The sequence below is a fragment of the Triticum aestivum genome, chromosome 1D (genome assembly GCF_018294505.1).
Source record: "Triticum aestivum cultivar Chinese Spring chromosome 1D, IWGSC CS RefSeq v2.1, whole genome shotgun sequence".
Classification (NCBI taxonomy): Eukaryota; Viridiplantae; Streptophyta; class Magnoliopsida; order Poales; family Poaceae; genus Triticum; species Triticum aestivum.
In genome coordinates, this window is record NC_057796.1 from 153,836,596 (window position 1) to 153,860,302 (window position 23,707).

Sequence of the window (23,707 nt, forward strand, 5' to 3'; positions counted from 1 at the left end):
CGAGCCAGCTGCTCGCCTCGTGCGCAGCCTTGGGGTCGGCATGTGTTGTTGATAGTGCCCTGTTGTAACGGTTTTCACCTAGGTTTTCATTAATTAACCAGACAGCTCTCTTCTATCTTTTTTTACGAGCCAGGTCCTAAGGAACTGCGTTTCAAAAAAAAATGTGGCCCGCTTGGGTCTAGGAGGGAAAAAGAGGGGAGCCATTCAGGAGTCCCTCCCAATCCACCAGCTCATTTTCCGACCACCGTTCAATGATCATCTTTGCCCAAATCAGTGAAGAGGCATCAGGCTAGCAAAACTGCAGGGTCAAAGCACTTGGGGGCATGTTTAGTTACATGCATGGATTTTGGCCTCCTTGCATCTGTATTTCGGTTGGGCTTGCTTAAGTAAATGCAGGCAAAAAATAATGTTCTATACATAGTTTGGTTGCCACGCATGCAGCCACATGCACTCGCTTGCATCGCTCAGGTTTGGCTCGCTGGAAATGGCCCATTCCAACGTTCCTCCTGAGCTAAGCTCAACAATGCTTTAAACATTATGCCATGCAGGCCACACAGGCCAAATTGGGCTCCCCAGAGCATGCATGGCCCACATGCAGCCTACCAAACATGCCATTGGGTAATCTAATATAACTATTGTCATTTACAATAATATAAGTGGCCACAAAATTTCTATAGCTACGGAGACAAGTTATATTTGATCAAATGACATTTTTTATCTCTTTGAACAGATAAGTAACAGGCTATATTTCATCTCCTTGGGTAGCAAAAACTGTCAAAATTTCAGAAGAATGGCAAGCTGAAAATGTCATGCCGAAGTTTTGCTGCCCCTCACAATTGGTTGTTCACCTTCAAACTCTGATATCACGATGAGTGAATCTGTCATTTCAAGAGAAAGTGGCTGCAACTTGTTCGTAGGATTTATATGCTGCCATGGTTAAACAATAGATGAATTATGGTTGCCAATATTCCCAAAGTAAAAACTGAAAAGAGCGCCAGTCCACAAAAAATAGATCTAAAGAAGCTAGATAGCTTCTGAATAGTGAAGTTAGAAAGAACCTTATGTTAGGATCTTATGTACTTAGAGAACACCATTTCCGCATTATCTAACAAATAAAAAGAGAGTATTAACCTGCTTCTGGTCCTTAACATAACCAATGGCAACTTCACGACGCAAAACTGCCCTTTCAGACAGCTCAGTGAATGATATTTTCTCTCCTTCCTTCATGTACAGTCCTACTTCCTACAATGAGCACATGCAGCAGGACAGATGATTTACTGACCACAAGCAGAGAATGCACAGGGATACCATTACGATCATATTACCTTAATATAAATCTCATCTCCTTCAGCATCCAGAATATCCTTCCATACTTCATTCAGCTCACTACATTCCGCAACTACATTTCATTTTTATCATGAGATAGAGCCTTTTTAGGAAAATAAAGAGACAACTAATAAGTACACAACCAACCTTGTGCCGTCACAAGACTCATAACTTCCTCTGCTCCAATAAATGAAAGGGAGGGTCTTATTCTAGTTATCTGCATAAAATGCAGAGGTAGTTACTTATTTCCAAAATTTAAATACATTTGATGAACTGAGCAGTTGAGATATAATAAGATTCTTACTTGCTTTCCCAGTCCCGTGTCTACAATTTCTGATACAAGATGCTGAACCTATAGGACGCATTAAAGTGAGAATTTGTAAATTCGAGCAAATTGGTATTTCTTTTAGCATGGTAGTATTTATCAGATAACATGACTAACTGAACCAGGCCAGATTAAGTTTAAGTTCAGGGAGCACGAAACAAAATAGCCTTGGAGAACTTTCTATTTTGTTGAGCCACTAGCAACGCAAAAGAGTAGTGATTTGTTGATTCAGGGTCAAGTTTTAGTCTTTCCAGACAGTTCACATTATCAATATGTTACATGCCCCACAAGAAATGCATAGCAGCGCTTTGATGAGAAACACAGAGGTTCAGTTTCACATTTCTTAACATTATTTGTAGTGAGAACTGACCTTAATGTCATTTTTCTGGCAAATATTTTCTGCAAGGAGAAGGGTATATGCCAATTGCTTATCAGCCTGTACAGTATCTGCAAAGCCACATACACAGATGAAACTTCTCCATATATAACAGGGAAATAGTACAGTAATTCAAAGGTGCATTAGAGAGCACGTGCTCCTGGACGGAGAAAACCTATTTTCCAAATGTCAAACGTTTCTGAAAACAATTACGCATGTAAAAATTTTGAGCCCTTATTGTGCATGCAAATTTTCTGCAAAAGAATATCAGTTTTGCGCCCGGTGTAAGGAAACAAGTTTAGTGCTGTACCTTTTTAGAGCTGAATTTGTTATTTTCAAAGAGCAAAAAAGTTCCTTTTCCATACAAATATACACGCATACGAATGACTCCCGACATATGTAACTTTTTTTTTTGTAGAATTGCATGCACCAGCCAATTTTTTCATCCAAAGGTCCGAACCGAGAGAGATGGGAGACACGTGGGCAGTGAAAGCCGGGGCAGACCAGAATTATTTATAGCATTAATTGGGTTTTGAAGCCTAAGCCTCTTGGTTGGAAGTTGTACGCAACCGACCATTTCACACGTGGAACTGATGTAAGCCGCAATGGTTCTTATTAATAGTGTTTTGGCAGGGTCTTCAGATCGAGACCTGTTGGCTCTAACACCATATAGATTTGCATGCACCAGCCAATTCACTTAAAAGTCCAAATTGACGGAGAAGAGTAGGTGCTTCAACACTTCCCACATGTCTAGGCTATGTCAGGTCTTAGACATGGAATTGATGTAGGCCACAAATATTTTTGTTAGACAGGTCTTAAATTCAGGACCTCTTGGCTCTAATACCTCATATTGAATTGCATGCACCTCTCAGTTCACCCAAGAGTCCGAACTAATAGAGAAGGGCAGACATAGTTCAAAACCTGGCTACTGCATTTTTAAATAAACAATTGCAGCTCACTTTAGAGGGGGGGGGGGGGGTACATTGCGCACTTTTCCCGTCAACTTGAATTTTTTGGGTGAGCTGGCTGTGCATTCAATACTATATTTTGATGCAAAAAAATCGAATTTACTGTTCATCTCAGGTGCAGGTGCAGCTTGTAGTCATTTACTGATGTAAGAAATAGCATATTTCTGTTGTTGGCATGTTACTTGTACCTCCAATGAGCCAGTCTCTATCAGATATCACCACGACTGAAAGTGGAACATTTTTGTCACACTTGGCAGATTTCCTAATGTTAATAATCGCTTCCTTCAAAGTATCATAGTTCATAGGACATCCCACCTGTATGAAACATTAACACATAAAAATTAGGAAATAATAAGAGTAGGGCTAAGATCAAGTCCATGCAGCATTCTGTCCGTGAGCTTCAAAGGTTACTGCATAAAAGAGAGAGAGGACCTTATGAGTAACTTTAATATTTTTAAGTTGGCTCTGCATAAGGGGGTTGACAACACTCGTCCGCTCTGTAATAGGGGTTTCTGACAATATTTCCTGCACATTAACTGAATTTGTTATACAAGTTCCACCCTAAGCACTAGTATTAAAACTGAGAGCAGTATATTAATTTCTTGTACCCTCTGAGTCTATACATACCAATACACTACCAGGTCCAAGGTAATTATCATATTCTCGAATCATATCAGTAATTTTTGGCCTCCAACCAACAATAAGTATGCATTCCCTTGGTCCCAGTGTACATTCGCTGCTCTGCATAAAGCTAATTTGATGAACCAAGTAATTTGACAAGGGGGGAATTTTCACCAATACATCATCACACTGAATTACCTTAGAGAGTGATTTTGACGGCCGCTCTACAATGTTCTTTAGCCGTGTTTCCTTCAGCTCAGTAACCACACTAGAAGATCTTTGACCCTCTTTTGGTTCTGAGTAATTAACTGAATTATCTGTTCGTTCAGATATATTTAAAACTGAATACTGTGATTTTCTCTTCCCGCAGACAGGAGAAATAAGAAGCAACTGTGAAGCAACGAAATGAAGAGTGCATCAGGGAATCCACTAGGAAATTATAGGCCAAGCATCTTGTCAAGACTGATGGTACAAATGCAAAATAATGTAACATCGACCCATCATAATGTTTCCTATAAATAATATAGTTCATGCTGCATTTTCCTTGTTTCCCAACAAATAATACTTCATGGAAAAGGTCCAAAGATATTTGTAACGTGTTCATAACATCGCATATGCTTATATCAGTGTTAAGTAAGAACTAAAAGGATATGTAACATAAAGCAAGGGTGCAACAAAATATGGTAATGAACATATTTAACAGAAAATTGTAATAATTTTTTGAACTGGCAAAATTTGAGTAGTTACTTTGACAAATGGCTTAGGAAAACCAGTTATGAAGAAAAACTAACAACAGATTTTTCTTGTGGAATCTTAGACCTGGAGAAAAGGCTTTGATTGGTAGCCCCTAATACAGAAAACAAAAGCCAGAAAATACATACTTTATCTGTTTCTTTCAATACTTCATCGTCACCTGGGTGGAAGTGAATCCCACCAGACCGAAAAATACCACAAACGACTGCCTGATGATGAGCATAAAGGGGAATCACAACAAAGAAGTGATGCAGACTGCTGAGTTTAGGCATTCACTTATTTGAAACAACATTACATCTTGGACTTTACGTCTCACGTCCTTAAACTTCATGCCTCCTACTTCAGGAATGCTGAAAATGTTGAAAACATTCTCTGCAGGATAAAACAAAACAAGTCACAAGACCAAGTAGGATAATGGTCCTATCATCTAGGCTAAAAACAAGGCTGATACAGGTAAACAATTAATGCAAGGCAAAAGCATGCATACGAACCAAAATGAGTTTTAGTCAGAAATGTGTATTATGAGCTGGACTTGGAGAGGTTGTAGTATTGTGATAGGGTACTGCAACGAGTATGGATAGGGTAGGAATAGAGTTTGAGTCAGACTCATGTATCCTAGACAAGTAGCATAAGGATGGGAGGGGGCACACATTGTAAATAAATCATGAGAGGCTGTTCGGCGAGGGTGTCAGTCAGATCAGATTGCCGGATTTGCCAAGAGTGGATGACGACTTGGTGGCCAAGTCTGCAAGAGGAGGCGGTCAGACCAGTGGCTGGGACCGGTCTGACCAGCCATCAATCCAGAACACTGGTGGAGGTCACGCATATGGGGGAGTGTCGATGATTAATTCACCGTTCATCTTACGATTGTGCTAGAGGTCATGAAAGACAAATGATAAGAGCCCAGAGTTAGCGTCCATCCTTATCATCTCCGATAGTTTAGCTCTATTCACCTATTACGAGCTGGACCTTGTATTGCTATGGGCAAAACAGGCCAGAGTGTACACATGATACATATGCAAATATACCCCCTATAGAAAAGAGGAACCACACAAATCTATGGTGGGTCTACAGCACTCACTTTGGGAAGAAAATAGCTGTGTTGAGCTCGATTTTGTGCCTTCGTGAATAAATGTGCTATTTGAAGCTCGGAGGGCATGAACTGGTGAGTCCTTCTAAGCACATGTGATAAAGTCCAGAATTTGTTGAAAGACAGCAAAAGGTTGAAGCTGGTCTTGAGTCATTTAAATTTCGTTTACTAGGAGATAGGAGTGTCAATTGTCGATGTTCCGGATCCGGCAGTGCTATCGGGGGTGTATGATGGATAGCTAATTTGTTCGGAGTGTAAAAGTGCATCTAATCCCCTTGGTGGATTTTGGTAATTAATGTCAACATATCTGAAGGAACTAATGTTTTAACTAGCTTATCTTAGTAAAGTTCCATTCGGTTGCAACAAAGGAGATGAAAGGTAACCCCACTAAATTTGCATGAAGACAAGTTTTGGCCAAGCCAAGGACTTAGTTTTTACATTTTAGTTATCCAAGATCACATTGGGTCATAGGTATGCCAATACTATCAAAAGGGGAATGTGCTGGCTAAGCTGAGTCTCTTGCCATATGTGCTTAAAGATCAAAGTCCAAAGTCCACAAAAGACTTACATTTCTCCACTATATGTACCTAAGTTTCATTCCTTCAGAGTCTCTGAGCCACTATCCAGATATAGCCATTCCAAAATCCTAGTTGACCACTTCTCTGTATCCTCTTCAAAACCTCTAAACGACCCCGCTTGGAAACTCTGAAGGCGTTCTAGAGAGAGTGCCACATGCAAGGTAGTCCACTCGGAGCCATTTGAAAGTTTCCACGTTTAGCATTGTTCAGAACTTCTGACCTGATCACTCCGCTTCCTCTGAGCTGTGTTAAAAGTGCATGACAGTCCGATTTCTGGTCCCTCCTATTTATACGCCCACCTATCCCAACAGTTCACTCGAAGCAAACTCCACCCCCATCATATTTTCTGAGAGAACACCACCTTCTTGTGTTGAGTTCAAAGAGCTTTCTACTCCAACCAACAAGCCAAGTCTTTGATCTCTAATCCCGTCCTTGTTTTCCACTCCTACCTCTCCAATCTAAAAGCCATATCTTGAGAGAGTTTGAGTGTGGAGGAGATTATCTTTTGTAGCACAAGAGCAAGGGATTCATCACCAACCTCAATCTTGTTATTTTTGGAGGGTCTGCACCTCCTAGACCGGCTAGGTGCTTGGAGCTCACCGGGTGGGCAGTGGCCCGGCGTGGCTGCTTCCCTTGGCGGGTCGGTTGCGGCAGCGGCTGGATTTTCGGCGTCGGCTTGTCTGTAGGCGGCCCGTTGCAACCTTAGAGCTCTCTCCTCGTCATCCGGGCGCAACCTTCGTCGAAGGGTTGGCCCTCCCCCAGCTGCGGTCCATCACTCGTCTCGCACCCGGCAGCAGGATCGAGCTCGTCTAGGCAGCAGGACCGAGCTCGTCTCGCGCCCGGCAGCAGGACCGAGCTCGTCTCGCGCCCAGTGCCGCAGGACGAGGCGATGGAGGCCAGTTTCGACCGGCCTATTGGGTCTTGGCACTGGGGGCAGCCCAGGGGTGCGAAAGGCGGGTCCTTTCCGCTCGTGTCTTTGGTTGGGGTAGCGGCGGATCTCGGGTGAGGTGGTGTCAAGGTCTTGGATGCCGGGGTGGCGGCCCTGGTGGTGGGTCCCGCGGTGCTCATGGGCAAAGCCCGTGGCTTGGTGCTGCCCGGTTACCATGGCCGTGTGGGCGGCATGGTAGCCGGGGTGTGGCGTTCGGCGGTGGTGAATGGTGGCCGGGGTGAAAACCTGCTCTATCTTCGGACGGACCGGCGGCGGCAAAGCTTGTTCCCTTCTTGAAGGCATCGTCGCGGCTCTCATTGCCCATAGTTGCTCCAGGGGAAACTCTGATCCTCGGATCGGGCGGTGGCGGCGCTACTGTGTCGTCCCCTTCGTGAAGGCGTCACCTAGGAGCCCACGATTCGTCATATGTGGCTTCACCTCTTCGCGTAGTGCTAGGGATGGTGTTGCTGCGCTCAGCGCCTATGTATCCTGCCTTGGGTGTGTGTGTGTGTGTTGTGGGGGTGTGCGTTTGTACCGGGTGCTGTTGTTTGGTGCTTTATATATAAAGCGGGGCGAAAGCCTTTTTCGATAAGTCTTTAAGTTGTGAAGAAACCAAGAAGTTTGTACGGGCTTGGAGATAGCCTACATCGTGAAGATCCACCCTGAGCAAAACTAGACCTTTGTGATCGTGTTGGTTGCTCCTTCGTGGATTCTTAGTGGGTGATAGTGTGGAGGGATTTTACGTCGATCCTAACAGCAGTGCTAGCGGGTAACACTAAAAAAGATAATTCCACGTACTTCCAAGAACCATAGATAGATATACAGCGTCAACATAGGGTTCATAACACTGATAAAGATAATTCCACACAGAAAAAGGGCGTATAGAATCCCACTATCTCAGGAAAAAACCAAGAGGACACTAGCAATGAGGACAGTCGCACAACATGGATCATCATCAAGCCATTGAGCATACGCGGTCAGTTGATCCTGGTATGACTCGAGGCCGCCCGGTAGTCGGAACCAGCCTAACCGTACGCAAAGAGCGGCATCATCAGAAACCTTGGCAGCATCAATATCAACCTTGTCAACACCAAGTGCAGTAGTCTCCACGGGGACATAAAGCTGCGGCGGACAGGAGACCTCGCCAAAGAAGAAGCCCCAGAGACGAAGACCACACATGTGTACTTAACATCGTCAAAAAACACCAGGTAAGGAGTATGGAAACAGAGGCCCATGACTACTACATTGGAGCTGTTTTCTAATATGTGTCCAACCAGCTACTCCCTCCGTCCGAAAATACTTGTCCAATAAATGGATAAAATGGATGTATCTATAACTAAAATAAGTCTAGATACAACCATTTTTAGGACAAGTATTTCCGGACGGAGGGAGTACTAGTTAGCTCGAAACATAGCAGCCCAACACTTGACGCACGCGGGCCGGGGGGGGGAGGGGGGCTGATAGGGAGATGTGGAGGTGGAGGGATGCGGGAGAAAACCAGAGCTATGACAGGCGGCGTGCATGGAAATCAGCAAGCAGAGGCAGTGAACGATGGCGATGGAGAATAGCGACGTGGCACGGAAATATAGTCCTACTACAACAAAATTATCGCAGTTAGATGCATTTATTTGTTCATTTCTCTGTGACCTCTCGGTTGCTAAACCCTACATATAATAGCAATAGCCATCTGCACCCTTCCCAAACTTATTGTATCCGAAAATGCATATCAGGAAGATAAGAGCAGTACTGCGAGAATTAAGCAAGTGTCTGTAGATTTTAAGAAGGCCCTTTTGCCTAGAGCACTGCACAAACAACTTAGAGGCAACCATCTCCACCGGTTGCACATTTAAGCCTGTGATTGATTTCAGAAGTTCGATAGTGGTCGAGTTAGAAGCCTACATTGATAGAACATGATGAATAAATAAATGCTTAAATGTTGATATATCAAAACTGGTATACATGGTGGATCTTGTATATACCTCAACAATGGTAGGAACCAATGCAATTCGTGGAAGAGACTGGAGAGCCAACAGAGAAAGAAATGCATCTGTATCCACTTCATATCTGATCATGTTCAACAAGATGAGCTTTACATAAATAAATAAATAAGACAAGTCATCAAACAACAACAGCAGTTCTGGTATGGTACATGTGCCCTATGGCAGTGGTCTTATCATGCAATATTGGCTATTAATTGCAGATAAGATGTTTAGTATTTGTGGGCTACTCCCTCCATTCCAAAATAATTGTAGTTCTAGGTTCGCCTTAAGTCAAACTTGTTTCAGTTTGACCAAGTCTATACAACAACAACAAATTCTTTCAGTCCCAAACAAGTTGGGGTAGGCTAGAGTTGAAGCCCATAAGATATCAAGACCAAGTCATGGTTCTAGCACATGGATAGCTAACTTCCATACACTCTGTCCATGGCTAAATCTTTGGTGATATTTCAGTCCTTCATATCTCTCTTTACAGACTCCTCCCATGTCAAGTTTGGTCTACCCCGACCTCTCTTGACATTATCAGCACGCCTTAACTGTCCGCTATGCATTGGCGCTTCTGGAGGCCTGCACTATATATGCCCAAACCATCTCAGGCGATGTTGGACAAACTTCTCTCAATCGGTGCCACCGTAACTCTATCGCGTATATCATCATTCTGGACCTGATCCTTTCTTGTGTGGCCACATATCCATCTCAACATGTGCATCTCTGCTACACCCGTTTTAGTTGGCCAACATTCAGCTCCATACAACATCGCAGGTTGAATCGCCATCCTATAGAATCTGCCTTTTAGCTTTTGTGGCACTCTCTTATCACAGAACGCTTGCGCCACTTCATCCATCCAGCTTTGATTCGATGGCTTACATCTTCATCGATATCACCATCCTTCTGCAGCATTGACACCAAATATCGGAAGGTTTCCTTCTGAGATACCACCTGCCCATCACGACTAACTTCCTCCTCCTCCTGCCTAGTAGTACTAAAATCGCACCTCATGTACTCATTTTTAGTTCTACTAAGCCTAAAACCTTTTGATTCTAAAGTCTGTCTCCACAGCTTATCGGCAAAGAGCATACACCATGGGATATCTCCTTGTATATCCCTTGTGACCTCATCCATCACCAAAGCAAAACGATAAGGGCTCAAAGCTGACCCTTGGTGCAGTCCTGCTTTAATAGAGAAGTCATCAGTGCCGCCATCACTTGTTCGAATCCCAACATTATCATACATGTCCTTGATGAGGCTAATGTACCTTGTTGGGACTTTGTGTTTCTCCAAGGCCCACCACATGACATTCCGCGGTATCTTATCGTGGGCCTTCTCCAAGTCAATGAACACCATATGCCGGTCCTTCTTTTGCTCCCTGTATCTCTCCATAAGTTGTCGCACCAAGAAAATGGCTTCCATGGTCGACCAAGTCTATATAAAAATACATTAACATCTAGAACGCCAAATTAGTCTCATGAGATTCTTTATAAAATATATTAACATCTAGAACAACCTCCCCAAGCCAAAGGCCCATGGGAGATTCTTCCTCCGTTTGCACGAGAGGGAACTGAAGTAGGGTGCGTGTGGCGTGGAGCGCAGTCATTAGGCTCGGCTCCTTGAAGTCCAGCCGACAGCAGGCCGGTCGACAAGCGTGGGCAGGCCCTTGGCTACTGGCTGACGTGGCGCCCTTTGACTGGGACTCACGGGTCGTGCCACGATGTTCTCCCACGCTGTGAGGGTTCGAAAGCGCCATAGGTGATGATTGCTGAGAGTCGGCCGTGGCATGCTCCCCAAACACTGCCGCCTCCCTTGGCGAGGATTCATCTATGGCGTGGTCACCTTCCTCCACACGGGAGGGATTGAGCGTGCCGACGAAGAGGCCCATGTTTTCGACTGTGCTCCATGCTTGGGCATGGTTGATGAAGTGCTAAAGAAAACTGAAGACTTAGCCCCCTACCTGGCGTGCCAAATGTCGACATGTGATCGCCGAGATCAGGGATTAGGCTAACCCCCTTTTAGTCGTTCGGAGTTCGGACAGAAACTAAAACACTTAAGCAAACTTCACGTCAGAGACACGGGTTTTTTACCCATGTTCAGATACATCACTGCGGTGGCGTCGAAGTCAAAAAGATAGGGCGCATGTCACGTATTTGATGAACATCAAGAGATATCATCTTGGGACGAGACGAGCCGTCGTACTGTAGACTCATGATGAGTATCTACGAAATGTAGACCGTCGTAGGCATGCGAGGCCTACGTCGGTCGGCCCAAGAAAAACTCTTTAAGTGAACCTCTCAAACCTGTTTTTAGTACCTTGCCGGTGGTGGACCTCCTGGATAACCCACCGAAGCATGGTTGGTGCTCGGGAAGTACTAGCATTCGGGGATGGACCTTGATCACCAGCCTTCCTTTGGTCGGCCCCGGGTTCAACCTGTGGCGACTTGCGTACTTGGGGCTCTGCTGCTAGGACGAGCTCGGGCTTGCGCTTCTTGGCCTTCTCAGAAGAGCCGCAATGAACGGCACCTCCATCTTTTGGCTGATCGAAGCACGTGTGGTGGAAAGCCTGGCCCTCGGCGGCCTTGGTGCACTTGTCCGCTAGAGCGAAAAGTTCGGCCACAGTTTGAACTTTGTGGGTGCCGAACTTCTGCAACATCTTCTCATCATGCTCCCTATGGCGGAAGGCTAAGATGACGGCATGTGGAGAGACCTTCGGGATAGTGTTGCGTGTTAAGCTCCATGCACTAGCCAACGCAACCAAAAATCCGAACTGATGGAAAGGGCTAGGCAATCCACATATACACTTCAACACCCCCTCTCACGTGTGACACAGGAAGTCAACACGTGGATAGACTCAGAGGTATGGCTCAAGAGGCCTATACGTGAACACAAAGGGGGCAGCAACAATTTTTAGATAAATTGCGAAAGTCGGGACTTGAACTCAAGACCTTAGGCCCTGATACCATGTTAAGCTTCATGCACTAGCCAACACAACCAAAAGTCCGAACTGATGGAAAGGGCTAGGCAATCCACATATACAATTCAACATTGCAAACCTGGCTGAAGCATTGAATGTGCTGCCTCACCGACTTGCTCTTCTGCTTAACAGCATGGAGGTCGATCTCCATGCCAGGGCGTACAAACGTGCCCTGAAATTTGGCCATGAACTGATAACAAAGCTCTTCCCACGAGGTGATCGAGCCTTGAGGCAGGTTCATGAGCAAGGATCGAGCGGACCCTTCCAGGCCCATGGGGAACCAGTTGGCCATAACCATCTCGTCACCACCGGCTGCTTGGACAGCGGTGGTATAGACCTGGAGGAACTACGTTGGATAGAAAGAACCGTCGTACTTCTGTGGCAGGTCGGGTCGGAACTTCTCCGGCCAGATGACCCGCCGGAGCTCGGAGGTGAACGCATGACAACCTGCTACATAGGGCAAGAAGTCGATGTCGATGGCCAGTGATACGTGCAAATGATCCACTATCGATCCCGATGAAGCCCGATCCTCACCAGCCTCAAGATCACGCCGGCTCTTCCACCGTCGGTCGAGCATGATGCGTGCGTCCTCGTCCTTTCTTTTGCGGACTTTTTGGAGGTCATTGGCATCAACTGGAGCAGAGGTGATGAGGCGTAATCTTGAACGGTGAACCCTCGTCTCACCACGTGGAAGGCTCGGCGGCCACGACAATGGCAAGCCTATCGTGGGGCCTGAGCGAGTGGGCAGATTTCGACGAAGCCTGGACGCTTGCGACTATCTGGCGATGGTGGGCAACATCCACGAAACCGACAACCTCCCGAAGCCAAAGCCCCATGAGAGATTCTTCCTCCGTTTGCATGGGAGCGAACTGAAGTAGGGTGTGTGTGGTGTGGAGCGGAGTCTTTAGGCTCGGCTCCTCGAAATCCAGTCGACGACAGGCCGATCGACGAGCGTGGGCGGACCCTTGGCCTGCGGCTGACGCGGCGCCCTTTGACTGGGACTCATGGGCCATGCCACGATGTTCTCCCACGCTGTGAGGGTTCGAAAGAGTCGGAGGCGGTGATTGCTGAGAGCCGGCTGCATCATGCTCCTTGGACACCGCCGCCTCCCTTGGTGCGGATTCATCCACAGCACGGTCGCCTTCCTCCACACGGGGGCCTTGAGCGTGCCGGTGAAGAGGCCCTCGTTTTGACTGTGCTCCGCGTTTGGGCATGGCTGATGAGCAGGTGAAGAAAACTAAAGCCTTAGCCCCCTACCTGGCGCGACAGATGCCGACGTGTGATCATCAAGATCAGGGATTAAGGCTAACCCCCTTTTAGTTGTTCAGCCAGGGGCTAAAACACTTCAGCAAACTTCACGTCAGAGACACGGGTTTTTTACCCAGGTTCAAGCCACCGCGAGGTGTAATACCCTATGTCCTACTCTATTTCTTGATCAGCTTATATGAGTGGCTACAAGCGACTGCTCAGGGCAATTCTATTGCTCGGGATAGCTCTATTGTTCTTCTCCTAGCTCTAGTCTTCTATTGAGCTCGCAGAGAGAACTAATCCTTATACGTTATATAGGCCTATGGCCTCCGTCCTCCCCTGCCATTGACAGCTCACTAGGTCTGTAAATGGCACAAGGTTGTTGTAGATACATCGCTTGGAGTCGAGTTAAAGTCAAAAAGATAGGGCGCTTGTCACATCCCTAATGGGCACCAGGCATTATCGTCTTGGGACAAGACGAATCGTCATGTTGTAGACTCATGATGAGTATCTACGAAATGTAGACCACTATAGGCATGCAGGCATGCATTAATTACGCCGGTCGACCCAAAAAAACTCCGTGAGCCTCTCAGACCTGTTTTTACTGCCTCGCCAGTGATGGGCCTCCTGGATGGCCCACCAAAGCGCAATTGGTGCTCGGGGAGTACTTGGGTTCGGAGATGGACCCTGATCACCTCGCTGAGCTCCATGAATCGTTGCTGACCGAGATTGAAGCTTTCATGCTTGAGGAATCCCAAGCACCATTCCTTGTGTCTTCTCGTGCTATGCCAGGCACATCTTTAGAGGGCCGGGGGGACGCTCTCTTGTATCGCTCACATTGCTATTTTAGATCTTCACACATTTTTCTATAAAGTTGGTCAACCTTAAACAAGTTTGACTTAGGACACACCCAATACTTTAATTATTTTGGGACCGAGGGAGTGTATTTTAGGAATAAGATTTGATTGGTTAGATACTAGCCGATACTATAAAAGAACAGCCATCTTGAACATTGAGAATTAGGCAAACACTAATCATAAATTATAGTGTCTCCCTCTCTTCTCAACCTGGCAGGGCGTCATGGCCAGCCGTGTAGGGGCGAATGCCTACATTCGATCCTCAGACAATACCAAATCAGGCACATATTTGTTTTCACATAAGTGTTGGTACTCAGAAATAATATATCAAAATGTAGCATATGGCATCGATGTTCAATAGGAAAATACATGAATTTTCTTTAAAGAGTTCGTCTTGGTATGTTTTCTGATAATAGCCACGGCTTCTTTTCAAGTTATTCATCTCAAACCATTGAAATGAAAAGTTTCAGTTGTCCTATCCAACACTAGAACAATGGATTCACATGCACACAGGAGTTTGATGGCCCACAAAGATAGCATGCACTAGTACATAAAAATACAACAACCCTCCCTTCTCCCAAATTATTTCCAGTCAGCAAACATAAAGGAAGGCATATGCCTATATGGTTATATACATACCGTTCATTTTTTGATGGTAAGATGATTATAGACTTTGCTTTGTTTGCTGCTGCTCTCTCGAATGATTTTGTCAAGCTAAGGCTACAACTGAAATTTTAAGTGAAGTCAGTTTTCACATATCAAGTGGAACATCTGTTCTAAGGGTAAAAAACTGAAAACAAGTTGCATGCGTTCAGAAAGCATCACAAGAAGAATTGCATAACGTTTTACCTCTTGGTGAATACATCAACATGATTTAAATCTTTACATATGGTATCTCCAAGCTTCTCAATATGCTTTCTGGGAAGTTCCGAGAGAAGGAGAATTCTCTGCTTCCTTCACATTGTTCAAAGAAAGTAAATGGCTGTATAAAAAATTGTGTAAATACATATTGCCAAAATGCTATGTTATCCTTCAGTTACCTTGCTGTAGCAGTACCTAGGCGAATTGCTGATTCCTGAAACTTATTCAACTGATTCAATATGGACGTCAGATGACTATTGACTCCACAGATAACGATATGATCCTCCTCAAGGACCTGCAACTGGGCTCCTTCCCTTACCTTATGCATTTGGGTCTGTAAAACCAGGTGACAGATAAAGACTTGCTCTATGTAAAGATTTTTCACCTCAGTTTTGTAGAATACTTAAAAAAACTCACTCTAAATTGTTCTGTCATCGCGCTTAACAAACGAGAATAGAACAATATACCCCAGATAGCAAGAAAGAACCCAATAAGACGCTCAATACGTGTCCTTTGCTGTGAAAACAAGCAAAAGAATGTATCAAAAAGAGTCCTCTAAAAGGGAAATATATACAGAATGATTTGTCAAAGATATTACCTAAGAAAAGACAGTATTGAATAACTAAGTGCACATATTGTTCTGAGCCCAGAAAGCAACTGGCACTTACTTTCAGATGAGTAGATGATGAACATAGACATGCCCAAGCTTCCCATAAGCAGTCCTCCAGAGGCTGTTCTTTCTTCCTAAAATAGAAACCAGTATATTTCATTTATGTTAGTACTGACTAGTGAAGATGTAGGATATCCTCTCTTACAAATAGAGAAGAATAAATCAGAAAATTCAAGCCCTTTCAAATAAGAAAGTTACAGACCTGAACTTATGAAATAGCAATCCTCCAACGAACACAATAGAAAAGCACGTGACGAGCAAAGTGATAATAGACCTTTGAAGATATAGCGAAGACAAAGTACCAGGTTAATTCACCATGAGCAAGAAACTTCAGTTATTATGCGTAACTTAGGATGAACTTTTGGAATGCGCAGAAAGGTGGCAGCCTGGCAAGTGTAGTAGTACGATCAAAGAGGCATTGCACATTACCAAATATACATGTCTAGCTAGTAAAAACTAGATATATTCACTTACAAGGCAATGTTTCGGTCAAGCTGTGTATTGAATAGATAGTACAAGCGTGAAATACTCCATCTGACATCAGGCGGTGGTGGAAGAGTCACATCTAGCTTAAGAGGCACAGGTGTTCTAATAGGATCAGATATGCAAGCAAATGGCAAACTTGTAATATTTTGTGATATCCTGGGGAATGATTTCATCATTAACTGCATCTGGCCTATAACAACTCTGTGTAGAAGGCAGAATGTGATGCTTACTATATTCACCATGTTGTTTCCCTGCAAAGTTGAACAGGCATGGGATATTCAGGAAACAGAAGGTACATTGATAGTATATTTGTTGCAAAGTGTAATGACCCATTGTGAAAACCTGCTTATCAGGAGTTGTAATAGAGTTTGGAAGCATCATGTAACATAATGCATTTCATGGCATGATCTCATCATATACTTTCAAAGCCAAAACCCTAAAAAACTTTGCATTAGTCTCAAATCTGCCCCAAGTGAATGTTGTGCATGAGTAGTCATCAAACCTCTGAGCTAGTAGTTTTGCTAGCTCACAGTTGTCATAACCAACCCCTGCTTTTAACCCCAAAACTTCTGGATTAGTTTTGGTATTTCAATCAAGTGCTTTTGTTCAAATTCAAAAAATTGGAAGAACTGTAATCTAATTGTCTGGTGATGATTCCCTTGATAAAAATTCATGAAAAATAATATCTGGGGATAATAAGATGCCCATAACCTCCAGTAAAATATTCATGACTTGTGGAGCCATATTTCGCCTACTTGCAGTTCAAACCCAAATTGGGGCAAAATTGGGTTTTGAATCAATATGGCAGTCAAATACCCATTTGAAAATCCTTGAAAATTTTCATAGTAGTGTAAAGTGCTATACTAAACCATTTGTGCAATTGGAGGGGATAAAGACAATAAGAATAATAAAAAGAGAAATAGTCAGCCAAACCCTAACTGGGCCAAATTTGGCTCAGGTGGCCTTTCTCTTGCCTCTTTCCCTAGCTGTCTGGTGGGCCCGCTAGTAAGGTTGCTCGCCAGCGCACGAGCCTCACCTTGTCTTTTTCCTCCCTTTTACTTCCACTTCTTCCTGCCTCCACACAGATTCCCTCGTATCTCTCGCCCTACGTGCAAAATCCCGGGGTAGTAACCTAAATAGGAATTGATTTTTATTTTTATTTTTGCATCATGTCAGCATGCTTTAATTTGAAATGAGGTTCATTAAAACCTCAACATTATTAAAATTGCCAACCCTAATTAAATCCAATTAAATAAATTGCATAGATCTTTTATCTATTTAAAATGAGGGATTTCACATGGTGAATTCTCTTGAAAACACTATCAATATTCTTCCAATGGTATTAGGAACCTATAATAAATATCTTCAATAATTTACATTGATATGTTATTTATTAATAATTAACTTGACCCTTCTCCCTTTCGGTCTTCTGGTGTGAGATAGACTCTCATACTTTGCACATAGCCTTTATGTCACATCTAGAGGCTCCCCAATTTTTCTCACTATTTGATCCCTCTTCCATCACCTACACCCAATTCAAAACCCATTTATGTGTTATTAAATAATGCATATATTTTCCTTGTCGAAAATTCCTGAAATGTTTATGGTGGCTTGGAAATATTCCAGCAAGGTCCACAACAAGTTTCAGAATTTTCTAAATTGTTTTGGGGCCTCAATTAATTCCTATACTCTGTTTTTTCTATTTTCTGGGAAAAGAAAAGAGAAGAGAATTGGGAGAGGCAGCAGCACAACACAGCCCAGTGACCACCCAGCCCATCTCTTCTCTCTCCCTTCGGCCTCTCTTCCAACCGCCAGGAAGCCCACCTCCCCACCTAACCCGCTAAAGCCCAGCCTAGACCACCTGCCTTGTGCTTGTCGTCTTCCTCCCGGGAGAGACATCCCCCTCCGCTCCGACGTCGGCCACGAGCGCCGACGGCCTGCACCTCATATAAAAACCAGGCAAAAGGTAATTGAGAATCATATAATGGGGGGAAAACAGTGTGGCCCCATATATAAGTACATGAAACTAGCACATGCCCATACCCCATTTAACACCATCAAAAAACTTAAGTACCGACGTATTCAAACAAAAGCTCATGTCAAAGAGGCTGGTTCGGATAGGTCTCGATGAATTCCTTTCGTGCAGTTGTAATCAACTCTTTTTCTGCCCTTTTCCTCTAGAACACTTAACCTCGGCTATACACTCAAACAAAAGCTCATTGTCAAAGAGGCTGAGTTGCCAACAAATCCGAATATAACCGATCTATCGCCTTTGATGACTCGTTGACAGCCTCCTCAACCCAAGCTTCCATCTCCTGCTCTAGACATCGGCGCTTGCCCGCGCCAGTCCATGAAAGGTGGATGAAGGTGAGTTTGACTACGAACTCGAGGATGCTGGGAACGATCTTTTTTCGGGGAATCACTCCCATCGAGAGGCCCTCCTCCTCCCTTTTTCTGAATCTAGGAGAGAGGCATTTGCATCACAAGTAGTGATTTTGCTGACAAGAGCTCTCTTATCATCGCCCACCATAAAACCCCCTTTCCCCTCCAACCCTAACCTTAGCCTCTCCCCTCTCTTCCGCGGCGCCGGTGAGCCCCTCCCCTATTATTTCCTTCTTCCCCAAGCCAACCGAGCATAGCCAAAGGCACGAGCTCGTCACCGGAGTGGCCACCGTCCTCCTCCGTCCTCGCGGCCATGTCCAAGGGATACGCCACAACCCCTTCTTCCTCTTCACCAACCAGATCAAGCCCGGACGCAAGGAGACGAGCGCTTTGTCCTCTTCTTCACCTTCGGGTAACGCCGACTTGCCGCCAATTTCGCCACCACCGGGTGTCCTCCGCCCCGTTCGACTACGCCAACGTCCCCGCGGTGAGCTGCCACATCTTTCCTCTCACTTCCCCTTCCCGGTTCCATCCACCTGCACCGCTTCCACGAGCACCGCCGTCGGCGGCCGCACTGCATGGTCGCCGGCGTTGTTCTGGTGACCATCTGCTCTTGTCGGTTGCGCCATCCGCCTCGTAATCACTCGTAGCCCACTCCCAGACATCCACCCACTGGTTAGCAAGCTCCCGCACCACGCATCACACACACCCGAGGGCACCTGTCGCTGCACCTCGCGGTCGACGACTTTCACATCGTCATCCGATTGCATGTGTAGCACCGGTAGACGCGGCTCGCTTCGCTTGTTCGATCGCGCGCGTCGAAATCGCTGACCAGGTCCATCCGCCACTCCGTAGGTCACCGTCGTTCAAATCTGACGCGCCACCGCAACCTAAGTCACCAACTCATAGGCCCTGTCCTTGCGCCTGTCAGCTCTCTCTCTCTCTCTCTCTCTCTCTCTCTCTCTGCACACACACACACACACACACTTCCAGCCGATCCGGTCCATTCGCTGCGCATCCGACCGTGAGGGTCCAAGGTCCATCGCTGACCACGCACATGTGGCAGTTAGGCCCCACCCGTCAGCGAATGCAACTAGTTATAGCCTCGGTAGCACCTGCCACATAGCCAGAACCTACCATATGGACCCCCGGTCCCACCCGTCAGCGTCCCCGGCTAGCCACCGTGCACCCACACCTCTGACTGTGGGCCCCTTCCTCCCACCAATCAGCCACCACAACCACGCTACTGCGCCAACGCCTCGTCAACCTCCCCTTGGTCCCACTAGTCAGTTGTTGTGGCTAGCTAGGCTCCGGTGCATTTAGTTTCTAGGCGTTATACCTTGAATTCTTTTGAATTATAAATTCCAGAAATGACCTAAACTTCTATAATTCATATCTTTTAATCCATAGCTCCAAATTAAACATATTATATATGAATCTTGATTAGAGAAATGTATAGATCATGAATTGTCATTTGCATCCGTGTTAGGGTATTTTAAATTGCTGCATCCATGTAAGAGCATTTTAAATTGTTGCATCCATTTAATTAGCATTAATGCATTATTTAAAATGCCTAATTAATAACTAAGTCATCCTATCTTAGCTTAACATGATTCAGTATGCCATTTTGATCAGCATGGTGCAAAGATCAGTAATATGTCATTTTCATGCATGTTGCATCAACTATTGGAGTTAGGCTTAATCCATAATTAACCTTTCTTTATATGAGGTAATTGGAAATGCTTTATATAAAAAATTCCACTCCATGTAATATGTGTAGATAGATTTACTGCAACCCATCTCCATCTTATGCCATGTACAGCCATGTTCACCACACTTAATGTAATGCTAAGTATAATCAACATTCAACCATCATCCTTAATTGTTGCATTAATTGAACATGTGTTATCCATTACATGTTAATTCCATTGAACCTTGATTCATGTTGCATTAGGGTAATGCTGCTTATCATCCATGTCATGTCATGAATTGCATTCCATGAGCATGTTGTATCTTTGTCGTAGTTATAAGATGCATCCGTTGATTGCTTTCCATTGTTTTGCTTCTTCGCTGATAGGATCCGGAGATGACATTGGATATGAGAAAGGTCTGCAAATGTACCAAGTGTGGATTCTAGGCAAGCTTTCCCGTGTTTAGCCGCGCTTGTCGTGGTCATGCTTAGGGTTTTGCCCGAGTCATATTGTAGCTCTTATCTTACGTTGTTGGTGGGTAATGTTAACTTGGCTCTGATACAATCATTTATTGTTATAAAGTTTAATTATGCAATGTTGTGGAATGTGATGGTAAGTTAGGGAGGTAACGGTGGGAGGCCAGGCTTTATGTCTCGGTGCTTTGTTCCACTCGTGCCGACCTAGAAACTTAGTTCCCATTATCTTGATCCAAGATGAGCATGCCAGACTTCCGTTGGGAGGGGGGAATATGGGCCCCTCTCATGACCTACTACCCGAGACCACAAACTTGTCCAAGGACCACAAATTCAGGCTTTCCATTTGGCATACGCATGTTACATGTTTATATTATTGTTACGATGATGATTATGATGGATGGATGGTATGCCAACGTATACATGTAAAACAGCCGCATCGGTGAGCAGTTACCTTTGTGGGGCTCTAGCTGACCTCACCATGTACACAATGGCGAGTCCACCAAACTTTTGTCCGTTGGCCTTTCTCTAGTCCTGAGCCTTTCTATACAACTTTTGTGGCCTACTTGCCCTTGTTGTTTTCTATAGGATTTGCTGGACTCTTTTTGCATTGTTGATCTACACCCATTGTGCCTTAGCCGCCGAGCTTCTTTTGCCGTCGGTTGTCATGGGCCATGATTTTTTGCACAATGCTTTATTCCTTGATGTTCCATCTTATTTTGATAACCCATCTTCTCTTGATACTTCAGTTGTATCTTCAAGTGATGCAATGTCTTTCTTTGATGTGCCACCTCTTTGTTATCCCCCTTTGGTTTGACGCGACAGGTTTTGAAGACTCTTCATGCTACGACGGCACTCTCAAGACATGGATTTGAATTATCATTTTTTCTAGTGTTACACTTCTTCAAATACAATGCTAGTGCATACGCTTTGCAGGGGTGTGAGGAAGTATTAGTATTGGTCTAGGAGTCCTTATTAGACTATGTTTTCTTTCCTTGTACCCCAAGTCATGTGTAATATATATGCATATATATATATATATATATATATATATATATATATATATATATATATATATATATGCCCCATGGACTATGTAATAGAGACAAGTTGCTTTCATAACACAAATAACCATAGAATCATTTAGATGCTCTCACAAGCAATCAATGGCTCCATGCACTCACATTGTCCACATAAGCGAAAAATCACATGTCCCCTCCATGATCCATCTATGGTCAAAATTATGTACTGAACTAATAGAAATAACATGATATGCCCCTGGAACCTTAACAAGACTACAGGCGGTGGCGGATACAGGCCCCAGGCCCCCAGGGCCCAGGCCCCAAACCCAGTGCAGACTGTAGCAATTACTGTACATGACTGCTACAGTGCACAATGGCGGCCCGGGGCGGCCCGCTGGGCTGGCTCCACCCCTGACTACAGGTTGGATTTTTTCAGACTAAGCCCATATGCCCATGCATCAGGCCAGGTGATCAAATAACTGAATAGTACGCCAGTGAAACAATAAAAAAAGATCACCTTAACAGGAAAGTATAGGTGATTTTCTGCCCCCGACGTGGTTGGCGTGTTCACATTAGACTCGGTCTCCTTTCCACATGTCCTCTTTGCCGATTTGAACACTCTTGCTCCTCCTATGATAAGGTAAAGCTTAAACAGAGAACACTTACATAATCGATAACGATCTATCATGAAAACCCAATTCGTCACAACCTTTCATTATTACACAACGGCAGAGCGGGTGGGGGGGGGGACCCCCAACCCCCCGCTAACTCATACTCCCTCCGTCCCAAAAATAAGTTATAAGCGTCTCAACTTTAGTACAATTTTATACTACTAAAGTTAGTACAAAGTTAAGGCACTTATTTTGGGACAGAGGGAGTATATTCTATTTGGCCCCCCGAAACAACTTTGTCAAGCTCTGCCACTGCTATTACAACTCTCTGCCTAGAGTTGTAGACAGCTACTCCCTCTAAGACGTTTTGAACCCTACTCCCTCCGTAAACTAATATAAGAACTAGATCACTTACTTTAGTGATCTAAACGCTCTTATATTAGTTTACAGAGGGAGTACTACTTTAGTGATCTAAAACGTCTTATATTATATTAGTTTACAGAGGTAGTAATTGGCTAAGTATCGAAGGAAGAGTTTGCTGCATTTAGTACCGCGAACCTCGTTTGATGCCGCCGGGAAGATGGCTAGCCGAGCAGCCAACCCTGATCCCGTCACTGCGCCTGACGCGGAACCGCCCGGGGAACGCGCAAACCCTAGAGTGCACGAGCAGGAATTAGGATGTGGATAAGAGCAGCGATTGATCAAATCGTCGCCGCGTTCAAGGCCGCCGCATGCGTGCAACATAATGTAATCAACAGTACCGGGTGCACCTAAGGAGGGCCCGAGGCGGCCAGGGGCGGAGAGCGGACGCCGGCGGCGAAGACGCAGTGGCGGCGGCGTCAAGCTGCGACCTCATCTCGGCAGCAATCGGCGGCGGGCGGAAGAACCGAAGCCGCGAGAGGGGAGCGCGCGGGAGTGGAGTGGTTGACTTGGCACTGCCCGGATGCAGGATGGCTTACAAGGAAGATACTTTTCTCGAAAGAGACAAAAGGAAAACGAGTGCCTTCCAAGAGAAAATGTTTGGCGAGAGATAAAACGGCTGCACGCGAACGGCTAGCCGGAGGATAAGGCGACTAGAGCTCCTATTCCAGGCGACTACGGGGGTGTTTGTTTCGAGGGACTTTTTTTTTTACTAGAAAAAGTCTCTCTTAAAGATTTTTTTACCAAACGGGAGGGACTTTTTAAGGACTAAACTAGGCATTTGGGACTAAATAAAGAAGACTCTCAAGGAGAGTCTTTTTGAGACTTTTTGAGACTTTTCCAACAATGCCCCTTCATGCACTCATTGGCCCGCCACTCCATGATGTTGTTTGATTGTTATTTTTCTATATACTAGAGGCAACATGGTCATTTAATAACCTCTAGGAAGGGACTAGGGACTTTTTAGTCTTTGGAAACAAACAGGGAGAGACTTTTTAGGGACTAGGGACTTTTTAGTTGGGACTAGAAAAAGTCCTAGGACTAGAGAACCAAACACCA

At 44.9% G+C, this 23,707-nt stretch overlaps 1 protein-coding gene across 3 annotated transcripts; it reads right to left on the bottom strand.

The window, feature by feature from the left end:
- Window positions 1-619: 619 nt before the first annotated feature.
- Window positions 620-23,282, bottom strand: LOC123180822 (putative ion channel POLLUX-like 2). Of its 3 annotated transcripts, none has more exons than XM_044592961.1 (24): window positions 22,999-23,282; window positions 22,787-22,881; window positions 22,135-22,247; window positions 16,038-16,300; window positions 15,766-15,837; window positions 15,562-15,637; window positions 15,311-15,409; window positions 15,073-15,227; window positions 14,882-14,986; window positions 14,672-14,758; window positions 8,945-9,029; window positions 8,713-8,860; window positions 4,665-4,741; window positions 4,498-4,578; window positions 3,815-4,006; window positions 3,623-3,736; window positions 3,428-3,520; window positions 3,184-3,310; window positions 2,022-2,098; window positions 1,631-1,678; window positions 1,474-1,543; window positions 1,326-1,399; window positions 1,132-1,242; window positions 620-927 (listed from the first exon to the last, which is right to left on the bottom strand). In XM_044592961.1, exons 1-24 carry the CDS (start codon window positions 23,082-23,084, stop codon window positions 808-810), a joined length of 2,568 nt encoding a protein of 855 aa, XP_044448896.1. In that variant the 5' UTR covers window positions 23,085-23,282; the 3' UTR covers window positions 620-807. The 3 variants fall into 3 exon arrangements, with proteins under 3 accessions (XP_044448896.1, XP_044448895.1, XP_044448897.1); XM_044592960.1 differs by having other exon boundaries at window positions 22,990-23,252; XM_044592962.1 differs by lacking the exons at window positions 22,135-22,247; window positions 22,787-22,881; window positions 22,999-23,282 and adding an exon at window positions 16,392-16,493.
- Window positions 23,283-23,707: the final 425 nt, after the last annotated feature.

What these genes read in the sequence shown, in the direction of transcription:
- LOC123180822 (XM_044592960.1), bottom strand. Translation starts at nt 23,084, where the DNA reads ATGAGGTCGCAGCTTGACGCCGCCGCCACTGCGTCTTCGCCGCCGGCG. An exon ending in TTGCTATTTCATAAGTTCAG is followed by an intron (nt 15,638 to 15,765) that starts GTCTGTAACTTT and finishes TTTCTATTTTAG; the next exon opens with GAAGAAAGAACAGCCTCTGG. An exon ending in CGATGACAGAACAATTTAGA is followed by an intron (nt 15,228 to 15,310) that starts GTGAGTTTTTTT and finishes CTGGTTTTACAG; the next exon opens with ACCCAAATGCATAAGGTAAG.